Source organism: Perissodus microlepis, chromosome 5, assembly GCF_051167445.1.
Source record: "Perissodus microlepis isolate ML-2025 ecotype Zambia chromosome 5, ASM5116744v1, whole genome shotgun sequence".
Lineage (NCBI taxonomy): Eukaryota > Metazoa > Chordata > Actinopteri > Cichliformes > Cichlidae > Perissodus > Perissodus microlepis.
Window position 1 is genome coordinate 8280914 of NC_140465.1, and position 23182 is coordinate 8304095.

The window sequence follows — 23182 nt, forward strand, 5'->3', positions numbered from 1 at the left end:
TATGTATGCACATTTCTATAAAATGTACGCAATTCGTTTGAGTTTGCAATGAAGTACATTTGTTCTCTGTTTATATCTGTGCATCTGTACCTCAGGGCCTAATAAGTATGGATTATGCAAGTTCCTAATCCGCATCGGTTAATATGTCCAGGCTCAATCAGTACTTAAAGGCTCATTAACAAAGTGCTAGACAGTCAACAACACTGCAAGCGCCTTAAGGGGTTGATAATCAATGCTTGTTTCCTGAGAAAGACAGACGCTCCAAAACAAGGTTATTAAAGTTAGGAAAAATAAAAATGTAATCTATTCTGGTGAAAGAGGAAAATCAGAAATAGCTTTAGGTCTTTAGGCTTTGGTCACATCTGTGAACACAACCTACCCGAGGAGGCTTTGGTGAAATTGTTTATTGAGACTTGAGGAAGCCTGCATGACTCTGAGTCAACTGCCTTTACAAAGTGTGTCTATTTGTATTGTAACATGGCTTCTGAACTTCTTAAATCTGCCACTAACAAATACCCCCCATATTACAAGTAAAAAGACTGAAACTAATACTGAAACCAACCAGTAAACTAAAATTAGAATTTTCAAACAATAATATCTGAACTTAAATGAGAAAACCCACCAATTTGTTTGTTTAAAATAGCGCTTTTGATGCGTCACTGTAGAAAGAAGCAGATGTGTGAACAGCTTAATGATGGCTGCTTTCTATTTAGCCGATTCAGCGGCTCATTATGATACTGCTCTGAGTTAAGAAGCTTAAATAGAGCTGAACAAAAATACCTGCTTTGATAAAGGCTTAGTCCAACTTTATCCAAGAAGGTTGCAGAGACCGAGTGGGTCTGGGTCTCTCTCTTTAGAGCTGTAGTCCTCAATGGATCAATACAAAACTATGAAGCAAAAGTAAACTGAACTAATATGAAATATGAAGAGAAAACAGACAAAAATTTACAGATGTCATCATAATTTTTCTTCTAAACAACAGCTTGGATCTTGCTTCATGTCTAAAATTGTGGAAAGTGGAGGATGGAGAGAAAACGTTTTGGGTTAAGGAAGGCATGGCAGAAAAACTATGAGAGCCAAGAGCTAACTTCTCTCATTTCAAAACATGAACTTGTTCAGGACTTAAAATATCTGTAACATAGTGCTGTTTGCTATAAAAACTGACCTAAGAATGTATATTGCAATCCTTTTTATTTTTTATTAACTACTTTCTATTTAATAAATAAGTTGCAGCAAGATTTCACCTTATACAGTGAGCTCATCATGTATTGATAAGATCATGTTTGAGTCAACTGTGTTTTCAGCAGTGTCGGGCAAGTTACTTTGAAAAAGTAATTAATTATAGTTACTAGTTACTTCTTTAAAAAAGTAACTGAGTTAGTAACTGAGTTACAAGATTCTAAAAGTAATTAATTACTTGAAAAGTAACTATTGCGTTACTTAAAAAAAAAAAAAGTTTAACCCTCTGGGGTCCAGGGTATAATTGGCCATTTTTAACTACTTTGATTTTACCTCTACATTTCACCTTTGAAAACGATTTACATTCATTTTGACATACTGTATTAACACAATTGATCGAAAATCAGACAAAAAAACATAAAATCCGAGTAGAAAAAGTTATATTTTTTACTGTAACAACCACAAACATGTTTAATGAATCATATTTCATAACTTTAAATGCAAATATAAATTGACAATTTTAAAATTATATGCACAAGTTTTGCAAACAACATCACAGCCTGATACCTGCAGGCCTGACAGCAGCAGGTGTATCACTCCTCCTGTTTCTACCTGGAGACAGCAGTCGCCTCCTTGTTCTGACACACAACACAAAACTATCCACAACACTACACACTAACTACACAAGACAACACGTCACTCCTAAAACTTCCACCTCTTCCTAAACAGCCAAATGTCATGTTGCCATTTTTTGATTGGTCGACATGGTGCATTTTTCCACCAACACGAAAGGGCAGGTTTGGTTTTTTTTTTTTGCTCATAATCAGAGCGTGCTTGCTAGCGCTGTCCTTAGACAGTAAACGTGACGAAACTATTGAGGAAAAAACTCCGTGTATATATTGTTTATCATGACTCTGGTTTTATGTGCCCTATCAACACAATTTAAAAACTGGTACATCTCACCTTGTTGCTTTGTCTTAAAGTGGTCGTGTGATTGGCTTACCACGACTACTTTATTCTTCCTCAATCAAACAGCAGCACTCATGCGATTGTTTTGCCCCCTTAGCTCCAGGTGTTGTGCCAAAAAGTGATCGTCAGGCAGAAAGCGATTGCCGTCCACGGGAGCGCACGCAGCTGCTTAAAGCTGTAGCGCCCGGATTACTTACATAGACAGCAACTTCCGCTTAACTGATATAAAGTGCGGTAAGCTGAAGACAGCTTCAACCGTCTGTTTGTTGAAAAATAGTAATGCGGCCCCACCGCATTTTGTTGTTAGTAACTGTAATGGCGTTGTAACGATAGAAATAGTAATTAGTTAGATTACTCGTTACTGAAAAAAGTAACGCAGTTAGTAACGTCGTTACTTGTAACGCCGTTATTCATATTGACATATTCATATGACATGATATGAAATCTTTGGTCACTAGCAATAATCAGAAATGACTCTCTTGCCCTTTGAGAAAAGGTTTCATCTAGAATTTTACCCTTTATTTTTCAGACCGCATGAGGGCATTATGAGCTGCCATTGTTCTGTGTTCATCTGTTGTGCAATCGCAGCTCTCTCAAGTCCCCTTACTCAGCACTAATATTTCCATCATATAATGACTCAGATGTTACGAGCTAATGGAAGTTCATGGAGGCAAACTGTGACCCACAGCACCCAAGGGGAACAGGCCAGAGCGGTGTCAGTTACATCAGACCAGAGTTTCTGCACCTCATAAAAGCCTTAATGGCACAGCTGACCTCCGATCAGCCCAACAGTGACTCACTTTTTCTCTCAACAATCTTGGTCAGAATAAAGTGGCAGTGGAAGAAACAGAGATAGATAAAAGAGGACAAAGAGCAAAAGCCACTGGAGGAGCTGGCAGGTAGCTGGAAGTAGATATAATAGAAGAAGACAAGAAAATAAACCCACGACAGAAAATGACTGTTTATACAAACAAACACAAGACAAGTAAAAGCAAGTAATACAATAACTGGATGATGAAAACCTCTCACATACATCCTCACAGGATTTGCATCCATCCATCCTCTTTTCAGCTTCCCTGCTTTTTGATGCTAAATATATAAAACATGGAAAGTGCATGAAACAACATTTTATTTTGTAAAGGACAGAAAATGTTTTCCAACATCACACACTTAAGGAATTATGTTTTATATACTTGGTTTGTGAAGTTAAGTCATTTACTGTGATGTACTGAGAAACTGTCACTTAGTGATTGTGGGTCAGGGTTAGCATTGGGATTTATTCTGGGTAACAGTGGACCTCTGTGGTTAAGAAGAACAAACATACTGGGCTTTAGATATACATGCATTAGACACCTAGGACACCCTTAGGTGCATTTATTCAACTGGTTACTAATGCAAATATCTAATCAGACAGCCACATGGCAGAAGCTCAATGCATTAAAGTATGTAGACAAGTTGAGGACAAACTGCTGAAGTTCAGTTTTTGAACACAGCCATCTCTAGGGTTTACAGAGATCTGAGAAAACTGCTGATCAGAGAATCTGGTCTGATCAGCAGTTTTCTAGGTGAAAACCTTTGGTAATACCAGAAACCAGAGGATAATGGCCAGACTTTGGGGTGATAGAAAGCAGCAGTAATTCAAATAAAGACTCAGTGCACCCAAGGTATGCATGAGAGCATTTCTTAAAGCATAATACATCAAACCTTGAAGCAGATGGGCTCCAGCCACAGAAGACAACACTGGGCACCAGCAAAGATCAAGAATCTGAGGCTATAACTGGAGAACAGAAAATTAGTAAAATGTTGGTCTCATGAGTCACTGCTGTGACAGAATAGAGTCAGAATTTAGTTTAAACAACATGACCACATGGATCCATTCTGTCTTGTATCAACTATGGACCGATCCGATATTACGTATCGGTATTGGTCTGATACTGACGTAAATTACTGGATCAGATATCGGAGAGAAATAAAAAATGTAATCCGATCCATTAAATATCAAAAAAAGCACCTCACAAAACTTGCAACGCGGCATAACTCGGCTCATAACCGTAGCACGTAGGAGCAGTGTGCGTCACGTGATAGAGCGGCTGTGTGTATTTGTAGCCTCAAACCAGCATTTCATCTCCGAGGAAGTGATCCCAGAGAGAAGTAAAGCAAGTGTGTAAGTTCATCTCTGAATGTTTGTAAAGCGTTCCCACGTTAAACTTAACAACCGATATATGGAGCGACTGCCTCTTCTCTCTCTCTCTCTCCCCTGCTGCTACTTCCATCATGAAACTGCTTAATGATCAGCTGATTAGCTTTTCTGTTGTGAGTCCGTCTCTCTTCTTTGTTTTTGGCCCACTTTGCACCAGAAAGAGGAAACCAGCGGCTGAACAACAGCAGCACGTTTAAGCTTGATAAGCTGTTGTTAGAATTTATTTAATATTACTTTCTACACCAGGATCTTTTTCTACGTAGCTGACGGCTGGTAACTGTGCAGGGGCGGATCTAGCAAAGTTTAGCCAGGGAGGCCGATAGGGCATGAACAGGGAAAAGGGGGCACAAAGACATACTTTTCTTTCTTATTCTCATTTAAAATGTCTAGCTTTTAATAAATGATTATCTGAATCTTACACCCAAAGTTTTAATCTGATGTAAAATGCATAGAAGTCCATTACTGTATATAGTAACTGTTAAGTCTAATATACCCTAGTAAGCTATACTACTTTTTCCTTTGGGAAGGTACCATCTGTGCAGTCTGCAATTCTGTTGAAGAAAGATGTTGAATCTATTTAATTATTCTTGAAAAATAATTTATTTCTGTGCAATTTTTTTCACACTGCATCAAATTAAAGTTGATTACGTCGATTAAGCATCATGAGGTGGAGGGTGGGGGGTGGTTCCCTATTTTTTTTTTTGCTGGGAGTTTGCAACCCTATTAGTTAGGTTGCTTAATATTTCTGCTAAGTACTCTTTAAAATACCAGAATAGGGAGGATGGAGTAGGTTTAAGTTTATTAGATTGATCAGTATTGCTGAACTATGAAATATTTTGGGTGCAGTGTATTTTTTACATACAGGTATAACAGAATAGCTTTAGTGTTATTGTTTATTTAAACCTGAGTATGAACTTATACAAAATGCAGCAAGATATTAAAAAAACAGTTTTATTGATTAAAAAACACACTATATCAGATTCATATCGGTATCGGCAGATATCCAAATTTATGATATCGGTATTGGACATAAAAAAAAAGTGGTATTGTGCCATCTCTAGCATCAACATTTCGGGCTGTTGCTGGTGTTATAATGCTGTGGGGCATGTGTTTTGGCACACTCTGAGCCCTTTAGTACCAACTGAGATCATTTAAATGCAATAGCCAACCTCAGTATTGCTGTTGACCATGTCCATCCTTCATGACCGCAGTGTAATCATCTGCTAATGGTTTCTTCCAGAAAGATAGCGGGCCATGTCACAAAGCTCAGATAACCTCAAACTGATGACAAATCTGCAGCAGCTATGTGATGCTATCATGCTAATATGTGACCAGAATCTCTGAGGGATGTTCCCAGCACCTTGTTAAATCTCTGACATGAGGAATTAAAGCAGTTCTGAAGGGAAAAGAATATCCAAGAGGGTCGTAGTGAGCTTTAACTAATTAAAAGCCTGGTTGATGTTTGCGGTTGTTCTCTGGCAGCCAGTGTTATACAGTACAAGCACACCTTTAAGTATGAACGTTTTCCACATGAATACTAAGACAAGCAAGGAGGTAAATAAATAAAGAAGGCTTCATGTCCCTTTGATGCTCAGACAAACTCAAAGGGTTCATAATTGATGGGAGCTAAATCATAATGAGCAAACAAGCAAAGTCAGTGATGTGGAAGATTTTGCTTTGACTTAAAAAAAAAAAAAGGATCAGAATGCAGATAACACTTGCTCTCAGATGTTCATACATAAGTGCATACATGTACACTACAGGTAAAATGTTTTAAAACACCCAATGTTTTTCAATTTTTTTAAATAAAAATTTTGCAGTTTAATGTCTTGTTGCTCTCTGAAATGAAAGCAAACAACCAAGCAACTGGAATAAAAAAAATAAATCATGGAATGAATTTATAGACCAAAATGTATTCTAAACTTTTGACTCATCAAAGTAGCCTTTAGCAGATATAGCAGCTGAACACACCCGTGGCATTCTTTCCACAACAGAAATCAAATATTCTTCAGAAAGTTCTTCCCATATCTGCTGCAGAAGTTCCCATAAATGTGGCACTTGTAGGTTGCTTTGCTTTCACTCTTCTGTCCAGTTCATCCCAAACCGGTTTGATGTGATTTAAGTCTGGAGACCATCGTGTTTTTCCTGAGGTAGTTCTGGCATAGCTTGGACTTATGTTTTGGGTCATTATCTTGCCTCTCACTGACCCTGGATCCAGGAAAACAGCCCCAGACCATCACACTTCCTCCTCCATGTCTGACAGTTGGTGCCACACACTGTGGAGCCATCCTTTCACCTACTTGATGGTGTACAAATCCTGCGTGATGAACCAAAGTTTTCAAATTTTGATTCATTGGTCCATAACACCTTCTTCCAGTCTTCAGTAGTCCAATGGCAGTGTTTAATGGCCCGGGCAAGCCTCTTTGTCTTATTCTGACATCCTAACAATGGCTTTCTTGCTGCAACTCGTCCTGTCAAACCTGCAGCTCGAAGTCTTCTCTTCACAGTTGAAACTGAGACTTTCTTACTGTGACCACTATTAAGCTGTGTTTGAAGCTGTTGGCAAGTGAGCTGCCTATTGCTTAAGCTGCTAACTCTCAGAAACTTGTTCTCTGATTCAGTTGTGGCTTTGAATCTACCAGACCTCTTCCTGTTAGAGTTTGCCCCAGTTTCTGAGTGCCTTTTGATGGTGAAGGGAACTGTACACCTTGACTTTCTTTGCAATTTCTCTGTAGGAAAGACCTACATTTTTAAGTGTTATGATGGCCAGTCTCTCTTCCATTGTTAATTGCCTTTTTCTTGCCATTTTTGTAGCAACACAACACTTTCTGCAGTACAATAATGTTCAACGGATGCTCACGAGGCTATGGTACTACAGTGTGTTCCACCACTGCTTTTATGCAGACAGAGGGGATCGCAAGAACTCCAGAAAAGTTGGAACACCACCTTTTAAGGCTTGATCAACCTTCATTGCTGCAGAACTGCTGGCAGTTCTCCACTTACCTTTGTACCATTTCAAACTATTCACTGGACTTGTACAACTTGAACTGCAATAAATAACTAGAAAAATTGGGGCGCTCTAAAACATTTGACTGTTAGTGCTCGTCACAAAGGTGGTTGAGACTGTTCTACAAAAAGAACTTTCTTTGCTCAGTTTAGACTAAATGACACATCTGAATAAGTGACAATGACAACATGCCTGCTCCTTTTTTTAGAACAGGGTGGATTTGTTTCAGGATACAAGGAACAACATATCAGATTGTTTGAAAAACCATCACAGTGCATTCAGAGAGCATCAGATGGCGTCTGGGCTCTAGAGACTTCTGACGTCTCTTTTTCCCCTTATAGACAGGGCTCTGTTCCAACTGCTTATCTGATTCCTACCAGCGTACAGCGGAGGATGTAAGGGGTGTTAGGTTGGGAGTCCCATGGTGCTGAATAGATGACACCAGTAACTGAGGTCAGCTTCCTGTGCTGTGGCTGTCAAAATTATGTATGTCATCAACACGCAGATCACTTCTGATTCAGCCACCTCTGCCTCTGAATCATAAACCAGTTAAAACCAAGAAGCTGATCTACATGTTGGGAATTCAGCACCACTGACAACAAAAGGATGACCTATTACAATCTGATTGGACATTTCTGTGCTCCATTCTTTACAACACAATAGGGATGTGTTACTGTAGGGAATTATCTCCAAAGAGTCAAATCACATGACATAGTGCCAAGCTATGGCATCATTCAGTGGACTTTTCAGATGTGGAATTCGGCTCTGTCTTATCAGCGAGTCTCATCTGGTACTCTGCAGCTCAGAGGCAGGAGAGTCATTCTCTGGATAGCTCCCACAGAGAGAGCTGTCGGACAGTGCCTGCATTGTCAGGAAGGAAAAACCCAGAAGTCTGAGAGGCAGAAGTCTGGCACGAAACTGTGTTCTTGTTCACAAGCATCCTCCTGAGGACCAACGGAGCAGTATTAAAAACTAAGGCCAGTCTGTTGGAGAGATGATGAACTGACAGCAATTTAAAGTCGCTTTCTGGGACTTGTCATAAACGTGTTAAAGAATTCACCTCTAAAAGTATCTGGCAGTTTTATTTTACACAGTATTTTGGCCTTTGTAAACTGTCAGCCGTCGTTTTGTCAGACCTTCGTATACGCTAAACACAAACAGAGGAGGCTCAGGGGAAAGTGCGAAACAACCGCTGCAGACAAACATCACCTGTCAAAGTAAGGCAGAGGAATGGGAGGGAGCACCACTGCTCTCTGCTGCATCTATGCAATCATAGCAGGGGTCCTGCTCACACATACATTTCATGCTATCAGCCAGCAGGTGGCATGCTGTCATCAGTACTGTTCATGGGGGATCAACTTCTTAGAAAATAAGTAAAAACACATGACACCTATAACACTTTAACTTATTCTATGATTTTATGTTGCCTGCAACATTTGCTGAATAAATCACATAACTGTGGTAGAGGTACTCGCACCAAATCCCCCAGTGCTACTTGAAGTGCTGGATTCCTAAACCCTATAATTAAATAAGGTATTATTGGCTAAATCTATTCAATAAAAAAGTATCATTGCTACTAATATAACGATAAACTGTTAAGGATGTTGGAGTGGTCAAGCTGAGCTACTGTTAGGCACCTTAGTTTATTCTCGGAGCTCTTTGGCGTAGTCCTCCCAAAAATTCAGAAGCACAACATAATTAAGTATATATTTGTGTATATAATACTTTGTATTTGGGGAGGGAAACTGGATAGTTTTAACCTATTAGCCTCATTCACTCATTCACATATAAATAAAAATGAGTGGGAAACATAAAAGGAACATGTTGTTTACATTTAGCTTTACTCTCTGTTTAAAATGCTTTTTCATGAAATACTAATAGTTAAATAAGATAAATAAGAGTACAAGGAGTGATTCACGGCTCCAGTTACACTAAATAGGTTCAGTCAGTTTATCTATGAGATTGTCTACTGACAAATATCAGTATTTCAAAATTAACTTAATTGAATTTTATGTTGCATCCTTATCAGTTTAGCTCACACATGCACGTTTGTATGTTCAAGAAACTTCTATACTGCCGGTACTTCAATGTGAGCATATGTATTTAATGTTTGCATTGCAGGCATTTTGCTGTTCCTTCCACTGACGTGACTGCTGAGAGAAACAACCCTGGTCACCAGAGGGCAGTGTCAGCTTTTCTCTCATATACCATACCAGCTCTCTACAGCATGACTGAAGTATTTGGAGTGAAGTGTGGAGACTGTTTTTCCACTCCAGGTATATTTGCATTTGTAAATGATTACACTGTTCGTGCTTTCTTTCTTTCGACATCCAACATCATCTTTCTGTGATTAGACCATTGTTGAAATACCTGAAAATCCATATATTTTTAAGGCAGTACCTCAGATCTTGTGCTTCATGTAGATCAGTCAAGCACTGTGAAACAATAGAATCATAGATGTGAAACAGTAAACTGGACAGCTCAGCAACACCGAAATGTCTGAAAGATCACACAAGACAAAGTTCATGGTGGCAGAAGAATTTTGTTGGTTTAGAAAAACAACCTTGCATCATCTAGCAAAGTCAAGAACACTGAGATAAGCCAGTCATTGTCAAGATCTGCAGTCCAGAGATACTTTCATGAATGGAAATGCAGAGGACTGGTTACACTCTAGAAAAAGAAGAATGAGATCAGGCTTTCCCAGAAAACTTAAAAACAACAGAAAACAAACAAAAAAAGATGTTATGTCATGAGCATGTGTAGCTGCCACTGGAACTGATGTTTACTGATCATGTGACTGCTCGTGTGAGCAGCAGGATGAACTGTGAAGTATAGAGAGCTGTGCTCTCTGCACAGATTAAACCACATTTTGCAAAACTGAGCAGACAGCACATCACAGTTTAAAAGTGATTGGAGCAAATAAAGTAGCAGTAAAATTCTGGAAAAGCATCTCAATGAAGGAAGCAAAGCATTTGGTGACATCTATGGATTCCAGATGTCAGACAATCACTTACTGCAAACAATTTTCATCAAAGTATTAAAAGCAATCTTTGTATTTAAAACTAAACAAAATTTAATAGAGAGCCTCTGAAAATGGCGGACTATGTGTAAAAACGGCTGTAATGCCAAAACTATCAGTGCAAACTTTTTGTACAATTCAAAATTCAAGTCTGTACTGATTTACAGTCCACTGTGGTGGTGTACAGAGACAAAACTAAAACAAATAGGTCTTTGATAAGTTATAAGTTATGGACCTAATTTGTAAAACCATGTCTATAAGAAGTATAGCACTTAAGTGAAAGTGTCTATTTTTGACAATATTTAAATATGTATGTATCAATTATTATATATTGCCATTTGACAATTTTTTTCAGTATATATTTGATTCATCTTGGAAAAATACCACAGATTATACTCAGCGTCCTTATTGCCCTAGAAATATCATATATAGACTGTAAAAACATATTACTAAAATATTTCTTGGCATTAATTTAGATGCATTTTTTTTTATTTAACATTATTTACTGTCAAAGTTATTATAGACTGTTTACAGATAATAACAACTGAAACATATATGTGTATTCTGTAGGATTTTAGAGTGAGAGGGAGGTAAGCAAGTTCATATGGGAATGATTTGTTTGATTTTCTTTTTAACCTGCATGCCAATAACTGAGTCTACAGCACATCTGTTAATCACTACCAGATTGAGGAAGAGGTAGTAACATCGACAAAAAGACCAAAAAGACCATCAATAAAAAGAAGAGATTCATTCTTGCTTGTTGCTGTAATTGCACATTAATTGCGCAAAATTTAGTTCACAATATGCAGTTATTGTCTTAGCTTTTAGCTTATATGTAAGCTTTGCCCAGAGGAAGAACATTTTTTGTATTCCATATGAATTTCTCTTCTCCTCTCAGCAAGGACGGACTCTGATCACTGGCATTTCATCTCCACGCAACTGCTTGAGAGAGTGAGGAAAAAGACGCGTCTCTCATCCTACCATTCTTAATGAAGTCATCCAATGACAAAAAGACAGAGTTAGGATCCCCTTGAGCCCTGATGGCTCTATCAATGGCTGCATACTATTGCAAAATGGGCATTAAAAAGAGAAAGTCTCACTAGAGGAAGCCTATTTAAACCCCGGAGGGCCTGGAGAGTGAGCTCTCTGCATTATTATTCCAGTGTGATGCAATTCAAGTGTCTTGGAAAGTGTCACCAAATGGCACTGCTGGGATTTTTCGAAACACGAGTTCACACCCCACGAGGATGGGTGCTAAGCTGGTGCTAATTGAGCGCGTGTAACACAGATGCTCTCCTCCGGGTTAGGGGGAAAGCAGAGTGTAATGACGCAGGCTCTTTCCCACATTTTCTCAAAATAATCTTCACTGGTTTGAAAGATGCTGTACACAATCTTTGCGCTTGGACGAGAAATAAGAGCTGATCGCACATGGATAAACAGATGAATCCAATTTTATTACCATCAAAGTCATCAACTCAGTCAAGGAGTACAGTACAGAGCTCACAAATGCAGGACAGGACCTACAGATGATCACTGGTCCTAGCAACATCACATCTACGAATACACCTGGAAGTGCTCGGCAAAATGAACAGACATGGGTTATTAAATACAGGGTTTATGAGTATGTATTGGAAAAAAGCATTGCTTCAAACTGTGCAACAGTATATGAACAGTATTTATTTGCCATCTAAACAAAGAGAACACACTACATGAAATAATCTATTCACATTAAAAAAATCTGATATCTTTCTGACTAAGCATCTTCTTAAAGATGAAATATTCATCCTAAACAATGTAAGAAAGATGGTGATGCAATCTGAACGATGCTTCGACTAATCTACTTTAAACACATTCAAAGAGATACTTTTATGAGTAAACGACTGTAACAAAAAAAGGTCAAACTTGAGATTCTATAGTAAACCTTTTCTTTTTTCTTCCCATTTAGTTTCAAATAGAGAAATATATCTTTTTATTATATAATTTGACAGGTGTGCACAGTAAATATTCTTGACAACAGAGTGGGGAAATCAGACAAGCTGGCTGTGCATAAGCCATGACATACTACACTTGAATTAAGTCATAGCACTGGCAGAGTGGCTACTGTCTTCATGTGGCCCGTGTTTCGGGCTCATGGGAACTTACAGTCCACCCATTGAGACACATATGAATTTGACAGCAGCCATATGTCAGTGTCTATGTAGGTCAGTGGCCCTCATGGGCCTGACAGCTGAGAAAGGACTACAGACTTCTACTTACAGGTATGTGGACTGTATCGAAAGGACACCAGGAATCACAGTTTCTGCAGCCAGTCAAATATTGCTCTAACTCCACTAGAGTGATCACAGAGGTTTCCTTCTGTAGCTCATTATTAAAACTCAAGGGGATCAGTGATAAGAAAAGATGAGATTGTTAATACTGTTTATCAAGTATAAGCTGAAAAATCTATGAAATAAAAAGAGAGAGTAAGAGCCAAATAAATAAAAAGAAACATAGAAAAAAGCAAAATGATCATGTACATAAAGTTTTAAATAAATAGATAATAGAAATAGTAAAAAAAAAAACACAGTGTAAATATGTGGTTGCACATCTCAGTACAATACAGGTCAACAAAGAGTAAGTGATGGTGCCCTAATTACAGCAAAGTCACCACAGTGCATGAAGTATTTTGAGTCGGTATCTGAACACAAATGTTTTGAACAAGTCAAAGATGTCACGAGGATGTCACGAGGGCGTCTAAAAAAGAAAAGCTACAAAAAAATTTGGATGCATAGAACTGCTATGTAAAAATGGGAGGAAAAGAGTGGTGGGGTTGTTTCACATTAACAGCGGGGGCGCCAAAGGAACAGCAGCAGCTGATAGCGTAATGTACAGTATGCTTTTGAAAAGAACATTAGCCTTCACATGGCTTGTGGCAAGAGACGACAATGCTGTGGCCTGTGATAAGACAAAGCTGGCTGTAGCACATCTTTATCCACCAAGTGGGTGTAAAATGAACAGCAAAAGTGAGAAAGCATGCTGTTTTGGCTACTTCTACAAAGGTCTCTATGTACAGAATCTTTACACTTACAGCTATGAGGTTCTTTCCTGAGCAGGAACTTAGCAAAGAAACATAGTGTCTGTGTGTGCTTATGTGTGCAGCTGCCTCGTTCTAAACGCAACAGTGGCTTAAAAACTCCCAGTCGCTGATTAAAAGCCCATTAACTGGTAAGTGGAGAATACAACAGACGGTAAAGATAGCCATATGTGTCAAGTGAGAGAAGTGCTCGTGATCTTCTTCAGGTGCGAATGTTAAGAAGCAAAACTTTTCTACCGATTCTACAAACAAATACTGGAATTGCGAGGATAACTGCAGGGAGAAGTTTCCCAAGTCGGCTCATTAAAGAGGAATCAAAGCTGTCTTCAGCACAATTATGTCTTCCATTATTCTCTTATCACTATGAGACGAAATGGAAAGAAAATGTTAGCTGCAAGCCACAGCTTGACAGCAAATTGTTTTAGCCCTAAAACTAAAGATTTTGAAGTTAGTGTTTATATAATCTGACGCACACTGGGGGAGGTCAGGGGAAAAAAGCACCGTACATGGGTAAAAAAAAAACAGAAAAAGCCAAGGCAACGTAGCAGTCAGGCTCAGGAAAGGTAGCACACAGCTTCCATGAGATGATACTAATGCTGCAAGTGAAAGAGAAGCAGAGTCAGTGTCACCATGCTAGCAGCTAATGTACAGTGTGCAGGAGTTGGTGGGGACTGCAGAAGTCAAACACGGGGCGGGGGTGGGAGGTTGGTTTTTAACCCTGCTCATCACCAGCTTCATCAGGTGTGTGAAGGGCAGCTGAAGCTTCACCGTTGCAACGTGATGTGGGCTCGTCCCCATGTGGAGCCGGGCTGGGCTGCTGTTGGTCTTCGGCTGAGGGCGCCACCCCGGCCGAGGCCTCTGGTGCCGGTTGACTTTTCTCCGCTCCGGCGGGGAGCTCTGTGACCGGAGCGGTTGAACCCTCAGGTGCTGTGGCAGATGAAGGAGCAGGAGGGTCGGCAGCAGCCTGGGGAGCTGTGGAGTCTGCTGGGGCCCCGGCTGCAGGGTTCGCCGCCTTTGCGTCACTGTGCTCAGGTGCTCTCAGTCTCTTCATGATGGTGGTGACCCGAACAGCTTTCTGTGGGAGAATTAAGATCAAACTGAACTCAAATTGGTGCTATAACCCCCCCCCCCCCAAAAAAATGCAACTCACAGTTGCACAACACTGTACCGTGCTGCTGTATATCCTTGTTCAAAGACAGTAGAACTATTGTCGAAATTTTTGAAAAAGAAAAAAAGAAAAGCTTCCGGAAAGAGAGAACAAAAGGGCTCACCTTCCATTTAGCTCTGGCAAAGTTCTTTTCTATTTGTGCGCACACGTTTTCCTTGATGTTCTTATCTGAGGCTGCACCACCAGAGATCCTGTTGCACAAAACAGGAGAAATACAACTTCACAACAGAGATTCACATTATCCCTACCTTCGTGTGCCACGGGCTGCTACACACAGTATAACTCAATTTGCTGTTTGTTTTATCGATTGGCAAACTTTTTTTTTCTTTTCTTTTTTTTTGTGTCCTGTTTGGATCTTTAGCCATCAGAATTGTTGTCTTAAGGCCAAGAAAGATGCCAAGCGGATTTATTTTACCAAGTGGATCATCATGGCCTTGCCATATTGGTCCATTTGATTGACCTTTATTATAATTATGAATTTATTTTATTTTCGGTTGCTACAAACGGGACAGACATGAATGGGGGATAGGACAGGGAGAAAGAATGAAAGAAAGAGAGGGAGAGAAAGAAAACCAAAGGGGAGAAGAGACGGTGAGAAGGGGGGGAAGAAAGAAAGAAAAAAAAAAAAACAAACAAAACACCTGGATCACCTGTATGGAGAAAAAAAAAACAGAAGAGAAAGCAAACAACAAAGAGCAACATAATAAAAAAAAAACAGCACCATCACAATAAACTAGCTAGCAGTAGATAACAGTAGATACTTAATAATAAACGATATTGTGCAGCACGCAAGATAGACAGCGCACAATGTGCTTTGAGGCAGCAGCCAAGAAAGGTGTAGTCCGCGTCTGTGAACACCCGTGTGTACACCTGTGTGCACACCTGTGTGGATCAGCATGCTTGTATTCCAAAGGTTTCTCCATGTAACGATCTGCTAGGGAGTGTGGGGAGCCATAGCCCCGTCCACCAGGGTATGAAGCAGGTATGGAGGAGATCCAGGCCCCAGATATCCAGAGGCCCCAGAGTACAAGGACCCGAGGAGGACCACCAAAGGGGGGGAACCGTGCCACCCTCCTGGGAAGAGCTGGGTAGAGCCCCAAACGAGAGGTCACCCCGCAGCTACGGAGCAGAGGCCAGAGGGGGTTGCAGTGGCGTGCCCGCGGACTCTGCCGGCAGCCAGCTGTGCCAGAGAGGACCGAGCTTCAGGCCCAGAGGCCAGAGGCCTGAGGGCATCCCACCCCCCGGAAGGAGCCCAGCCGGGCCACAGGCGCCCGGCCCCGCCAATCGGCCACCAGGAGTGAGCCGGTACATGCATGAGCGCCCAGCCCCAGACGACAAGGACCACCAACACACCAACGTTTGAGGGCATCAGCCACCGGCAGGGAGTGTGGTGAGGGGAGATAGGCCTTCGTACTTTAGAGGGCCTGAGATGTACCCAGAGAGGTTGAGTCTAAGACCCAACCTGACATATAGACACAGACGAACAGGCACACGCGGACACAGACGTGCATTCCCACCCCATATGCACAACCAAATACTCGGCACTCACCCAACGTGTAGACAGACACAAATAGACACTGCACAGACAGTCGCACTCCCCAAGCATACTCTATATCCCAGGTCCAGGTACCCCCGCCCTCAGAGGGGCAAGCCGCACCTAGACCCAGGAGATGTAACCCTTCTCTCTGGGGTGGAGGCAAGCGGACCACCTCCTTATTCTCAGTAGCAGGGAGGCCCCGCATCCCAGACCCCAGTCTGACGGCCAGCACCTCCTCCCAGCCCCCCAGCCCTGACGGCTAACAGAACCGGGGTGAGTGAAGACCTCAAACCTCCCTACGCCCGCTCATATGTAGTGTTGCTGTGTTCTGTTCTAAAGTGCATTTAAAACTCAGGAGAGCATGGTACTAGCTTCCTCTCAGAGAGCAGCACGGCTCCTCCCGAAAACCCTTAGTGTCTAAATGCATTTAAAATTGAGGGTAGGGCACCAGCGCCAGAGGTGGGTTGGAGTACAACCAAATTGGCAAACTTTTCTAAGGACAAACTAACCTTTAAGGATCATTTTTATCTTGGCTATTTTTCTTCAGGAGTTTTGGCATTGACAGTCTATTTGTGTTCATAGATTAGACGTGTGAAATATAAATAAGCAGTGGTAACTGGGAAGCTAAAAAGCTGTATACAGGTAATAAAGTCAAGTTGATAACATGAGATTATATTTATAGAGAAATGTAACAGGTAACTCCAATTAAAGCACATTTAGACATGCAAATGGGATTCAGAAGAATGTTAATCAATATATTTTCAGGGAACCAAGTTTTAAGACTGTTTGTGCCTGATCTTTGTCTCAGACGCAGCCAATAATAATTGGCTAACTGCTAATAATCCTACTATAATGGTCGTAGTATATGTATGTATGTATATGTATATATATATATATATATATCTGTCTGTACCCTATCTGCTCCCTAATGGGTGGTCTAATCTGAATCAAACTTTGCACAAATATTGTTGCACCTATAGTGAACATCTATATGCTTAAAAAAACATTTATAATAAATATTTTTGCTTGATGTGTCGCTGTCACCTGTGCAGAATTTGACTGTCAGAGAGTGCACTGAGAAAGTCCAATTAATGCTCAGGACAGTAACAATCCTGGAAATGTTAACAGCTGTTTCTTTGCATGATTCTACCAAAAAACAAAATGAACTTTTGAGAAGCCTTTCAGGTCAAATTAATATGGTCGGATCAGAGTCCTCTCATTTAAATGCACAATTTATCAAAGCTCCGTTGCCTACCATTCATGGTTTATAGCCTCCTGGGCTGTCAGTCTCTGGTCTTGATCCACCTCCATCAAACGAGCAACCAAACTCTTAGCTGTCAAAGAAAAATATCAGAATACAGAAGAAACTCAACAAAGAACAGGTATATTCCCCCGACAGACAAGAACATAAATATGACATATGTTTGAACACTGTAGCGGAAAGAAGAGGAGAAAACTCTCCAAATCTGAAATGTTTACCGAGCAAGCTGTCAGTGTGTTGCTTCACAATGTTATCTTTATCCTAAAAGTACCTGAATCAGAGATTTCATCCCAGTACGGAGAGTCAAACTCATAATCTCCTGCTAGGATCTTTCTGAACAAGTTCTTGTCATGGTTTTCATAATCATCATCATCAGTTTCATCGTAGAAAGGTGGGTTGCCTGACAGCCTGATGTAGGATAGAGTGAAAAAAGAGTGAATATGTGGAGTCCAAAAAAAAGCCTTCATCCCATATTTAAACAAGCTTATGCTGTAACAGAGCATTACAGATCAATCAAATTTCCACATGTGACTGAGAATAAGCCTTTAAGTCTCATAAACATAACTTACAAAATATACGTGATGACGCCTGTTGCCCAGCAGTCCACAGGTCTGCCATATCGCTGTCTGCCAACTACCTCTGGAGCTGCACCAGAAAAAAAGACATTCACTAAATTTCTACACGTCTGTAAATCAGAACAAGCACTGCCTCATTTGCATGTTGTGAAATTTAATATTCTCACCCAGATACTCTGGCGTCCCACAGGGCTCTTTGATTAGTCCGTTCTCCAGCTTGGCAAGATGGAAGTCACTGATGACTATTTTTGAGTTCTTCAGGCGGTTGTAGTAAACCAGGTTCTCCAACTGTGAAAAGTGACGTTTTGCAGCTAATGTAATATTCATATTTAAGGCATTAAAAAAAGCGAGTTTAAATTTCCAGTGGTTTCAAAACAAAAATAAAGAGAAGACTTAAACGATGTAAATGTTTAATTATGTATTACGAAGTGGGATTTCAACCGTTTTCACAGCATTTGTCACTGACACACATTTAAAAGTCCAAAATCATACAACACCTACCGTTCTCTAATTGTCTCAAATTTGCATACTAATGAGTTGCGAGACAGTGGTTTTTAGCTACATGCTAATGCTATCCCTCTCACTGCTCATAATGATAACACTAGCTAATGTTTGGCATGGTTACTATATTGTAGTGTCTTAGTTTTATGAAGCCTATAATCATTATTTTTGGAGGTATTTGGTGAGAAATTAAGGTGCTGCTATCTTGTATCGTGTATGACTGTGTACGTGACAAATAAAATTTGAATTTGAATTTGCTATCTTGTAGATAGCAAATGTTGCTATCTTGTAGAAAAATGCTAACTTTATCAACAAGGGGCTACAAGGACTAAACATTATCTCATATGGTCTGAGATTTATGATAAGTAAGACAACACAATTAAACTAGTGAGTTAAGATGAAGAAGAAAAAGTTGCAATGCTTAAAAGTGAAATTAAAACAAACAAACAAAAAATTCAAATAAAAGAATAAAGACAACAAAAGCTTTAATAACAATAAAAGACAACCAAAAAGCAACATTACAGAAAAACACGTCAATAAAAAGGCGTCATTGATCCTGAAAGCCTTGTTTCCTTAGTGTTATCTACAAATGAACACATTTGTACCAGCATCACATCGAGGTGGCCTATGTGAATTTGAAAACTAGTCAAACATAGCATTGGGGGGGGAAATAATACTAGATGTTTGTGCCTGCTCTCTGCTTTCTATGCTGTGAAGGACATACATAACCCATGAGATGCTCTCTTAAGAAAACAAACCTGAAACTCGCCATTTTTCAGTGTAATGAGATTAAATACGTCATTTTTAAGAAAGAAAAGTGGTGTGTGCAACATCCCGCTGCAGGAGGCAGCTGTCAGAGGGTGGAACAATTGTCGACTATGCACAGTAGGCAGGTATCTTGGCAGAAAGGGAAATTAATTCCAAGAAGCAGATGTTTTGGATTGCACACCTTTTCTCTAAGCTGAGGTTTGTTGTTGAGAAAACTGATAACGGTGCAGAAATGTCTTTCGATTTGGTTTTTCAGGAAAAAGTCATTTAGCCATTTAGTAAAACTGGCCTGAAAGTTGCTGGAAACCTTTTTGCATCGTACTCTTTATTTCAATGTGATGAAAACAGCTTTTAACCGATTAACTGAGGACATGTGTTTAAAAATGATATTCTTTGTATATTCTTGTCTCTTTTAATGAACTCCAGTACAGTCATGTTGTTTTGAATACTTCTGATTTGATGATACGACTTGATATCCTGAAGCATATTACCTTGAGATTTCTGTGAACAATGTGGAGTGAGTGGAGGTAGGCAACCGCCTCCAACACTTGGCGTACCACATTGCTGGTGTCCCGCTCTGAATAGTAGCCTTGATCCAGGATCCAGTCAAACACCTCTCTGCCTGTTGCACTGTGGAAGTTGTTGGAAATTAGGAATGCAATTTAATTTCAGTAGTAAAAGCTTTGACGAACAGTTTAAATTTAAGATTTACTAAAAACTTTTCTGTCTTGTTCTATTCTTTTTCTTCCTTTGCTCTCTACTATTAACAGTTTAGAAAAAAGAAAAAAAATACATCTGTAATTTAAACTGAAATAAAGGCATCCTAATTTGATTATTATTTAACAAGATTGCATAAAAGATTTCCGTATAACCAAAAGTTTTTTAAATCACAAAAAAAGAATCCCATGTTCTGGAATTCCATGGAAAACAGTACATAAGATTACAAAATCATGAAATAGCTAATTTCACAATGAATACCAAGTGACTGGAAGTATCTACAGGACCTTGGGCTCATTCACCACAAGTATCAACAATATAAACAGATACATTTCAAGTTTAAGTTACGGTCAAGTCAAGCAGAAAGCTTTTCCCTTGGCTCATCAGACATCGGAACTCACAGTTCAAGGAAGAGGAAGTACTCTTTTTTGGTCTCAAAGACATCCACCAGTTGGAGAATATTGGGGTGCTTTACCCTGAAAAGATGTGTCAAAAAACATAAGAAGAGAATCAAGTCAAATATCAGATAAGATCTGAGTCAGTCATTCTTTTAGAAGACTAATGTAAATACCTTTTAATTTTAATGCACATAAACAACATGCATTCTGAAATCTGAGAGAGGGAACAATTAGAAAGGAAAAGACAAAAACTGCAAGACATATTTAAATTCCCATAGATACGCAGATTTGTGTAATCTGATGTATCCATATGGGCATATATCTCAAACATTTATATCATGAGCATTGACTATGCCTTCAACAACCACAGCAACATGCAAGAAACTCTGAAGGACATTCACGAGCCTACTGGTTATTTTCATGATCATTTTTCCACAGTGCTGACTGTGGAAGTCTGCTAAAAAGCTCTGTCTTTAATTGCTTCCCTATTCAATCACTCCAAGCACAAAGTTAATTTTGTGAATGGAAAATTGAGATTTGGGACATTTATGAATGATTTTCATCGTGCATCACAGGTGTTGTGTTTCGTAACCATAATTTACATGTCTGAATCAGAATCCAGACACAAGCTGTGAAGTACTGGAGAATTTTTAAAGAGCACATACTCATTATGTGTTATATAAATGTTCTTTTTCAAACCTGCCATGAAATAAATGGCAGAAAGTAGATGCAGTCCAGCATATTACAGACCAGCTATTAGCTACTGTAACAACTTATGAAAGCAGATAAACACTATTTTTTCTGTTGTTGTTTAGGACTGGAATATTTAGTTTCGTTTTAAAATAATCAATGATGCCTAAAAACTGCACTTCCTGGAAGGGCTACCTGAGGTTGGTTCCAAAAGTGAGACAATCCTCAAACACCCCCAAATGAACAATGTCCAGCTTCATAGTGACAGTTTATGTTTTACAGTATGATACAAAAATATTTCCAGAAGATACTAAGGTGTATGCTGTTGAGCATTTCTGGTAAGGAATTTTAAGGCTACAATTCAGTGGCAAAAAATAGTATATAATATTTTAAAATGATATTGGATCATGCAAATCTAAGTAGCTATACCCAATGTCTTGATGTAAACTCAATCATCCAAGTAAGAGAAAAAGAGAATTCTGTTCAACTGGATTTAGCTTTTTCAGTGGGAGAAACATTTCACCACTTGTCCAAGTGACTTCTTCAGTCTCAGCTGACTGCAGGTTTCCCTAACCTTATAAACAGTACCTGAAACTAGCACCACAGAATGAACAATGGCCTGTGAGGTCAGTTCTTTGATCATTAATACCTCTTTAATGTTTCCATACCAAACCAATTAGATGTGTACTAGATCTACTACTAGATCTGTTACTTTGCCCGTATTAAACTATGGCTGCATCACATGTTAAACTGAGATTTAAATCTCAAATCCAGGATATTTGCAGGGGCACCAAAACATGAAACTAAACAAGAAGAAGCTAAACTGACAGAACATACAACTGAACGTTATCTTGAGTAACAACAAAACAAATGGAAGAAGGTAACTTGAAAGAGTAATCTTTTTTTTCCATTTTCATTCTTTTCTTTTGTAATGTCAGCCCAAATTTGTCTCTTCAAAATGTAATTTGATGTTTTGCCAGCAATTATTCACAGGCTTTGACACTGTCATCTTACTGCTCAACCCCCTTCATTGATGACTACAACATGAAATGTGGATGCAGTGCACATCCCTGTTATTAAAGTCTAATTTTGAATGGAATAATCGGTGTTTTCAAAGGCTCCTTATAAAAAAAAAAGCACTTTTATGGTAATCTCACTCTACTGCTTTGCTTGCTGACAGCGACAAATTGTTTGATAAGGCTCAGGTTATGCTAATGTGGGCTTTACCAGAAAGTCAGATCATCAAAGAGAAGCTGAAGGAAAATCTCTGATAATAAAGGCTTTAAAAAGTGACTGCATATGATCACTCAGCAGAATGAAGTTCACTTTTCTGCATTCTTAAAGAGCACTGAGCTGTTTCTTCTTCTTCATAAAAAGATGTTTTCTGTGAAATCAATTTCAGTAAAATTAAATATAAAGCGAGAGTCACACAGCAAGATGAATCAGATGAAAAACTCACATCTTCAATATGGCAATCTCGTTTTTTGCAGCCTTACGGACTTTCCTCCCATCCTTTTTCAGGAATTTTTTACATGTGTACATCTTCATTGTAGTTCTGTCCTTGGCCCTGAATATCTCACAGAACTCTTCCCTGAAAAGATTTTCACAGCACTTCAGTTTTTCTTAAACAACATAATGGAATTAAGCATAATTCAAGTTCAAAAGCAAAAACCTTCCGAGATACTTACGATTTAACGATCTGACCCAGGTCATATTTATCTGTCACGTCTGAAGGACTGTGGTAATCCTTCTTTTCCCCGATTGTTAAACAGCCAAATGGCATGGCCACTCCTGACCTGTGGTATAAAAAAAGACAGAGCGAAATAAATAAGAATAAAGATTAAAATCATTTCAATCTGTCAGGTCATTCCAACTACTGCTGATTTATTCCCTCACACAGATCCTTAATCTTACACTGGATGATGACTTGGCTGCAACATATCCCTCCCTCAGCCATAAAATAATTATTCCAGTAATGCTGAGAAAGCATTTCCAAAGTGTGAGCACTAAAGAGTCACCAGAGGCAGTATGAGTGCAACAGATTGTTTTAAACTTGCTAAACAGAGCTTTCATGATCCAGCATTAATAAGAATAAAGGCATAGGCATAACTGCTACACAG

General features: G+C 39.4%; 1 protein-coding gene across 1 annotated transcript in view; it reads right to left on the reverse strand.

The window, feature by feature from the left end:
• Positions 1-11807: 11807 nt before the first annotated feature.
• The window catches only part of LOC146386502 (caM kinase-like vesicle-associated protein), a 42487-nt gene continuing 31112 nt past the window's right edge, over positions 11808-23182 (reverse strand). The window contains exons 2-11 of the mRNA XM_084927600.1: positions 22751-22858; positions 22522-22653; positions 20376-20450; positions 19749-19887; positions 18156-18276; positions 17983-18058; positions 17685-17821; positions 17408-17486; positions 14719-14806; positions 11808-14522 (exon numbers count right to left, since the gene is read on the reverse strand). Coding sequence (XP_084783726.1) covers positions 14160-14522; positions 14719-14806; positions 17408-17486; positions 17685-17821; positions 17983-18058; positions 18156-18276; positions 19749-19887; positions 20376-20450; positions 22522-22653; positions 22751-22845 — 1305 coding nt within the window. The 5' untranslated portion in view covers positions 22846-22858 and the 3' untranslated portion in view covers positions 11808-14159. The remainder of the gene's footprint in view (positions 14523-14718; positions 14807-17407; positions 17487-17684; positions 17822-17982; positions 18059-18155; positions 18277-19748; positions 19888-20375; positions 20451-22521; positions 22654-22750; positions 22859-23182) is intronic.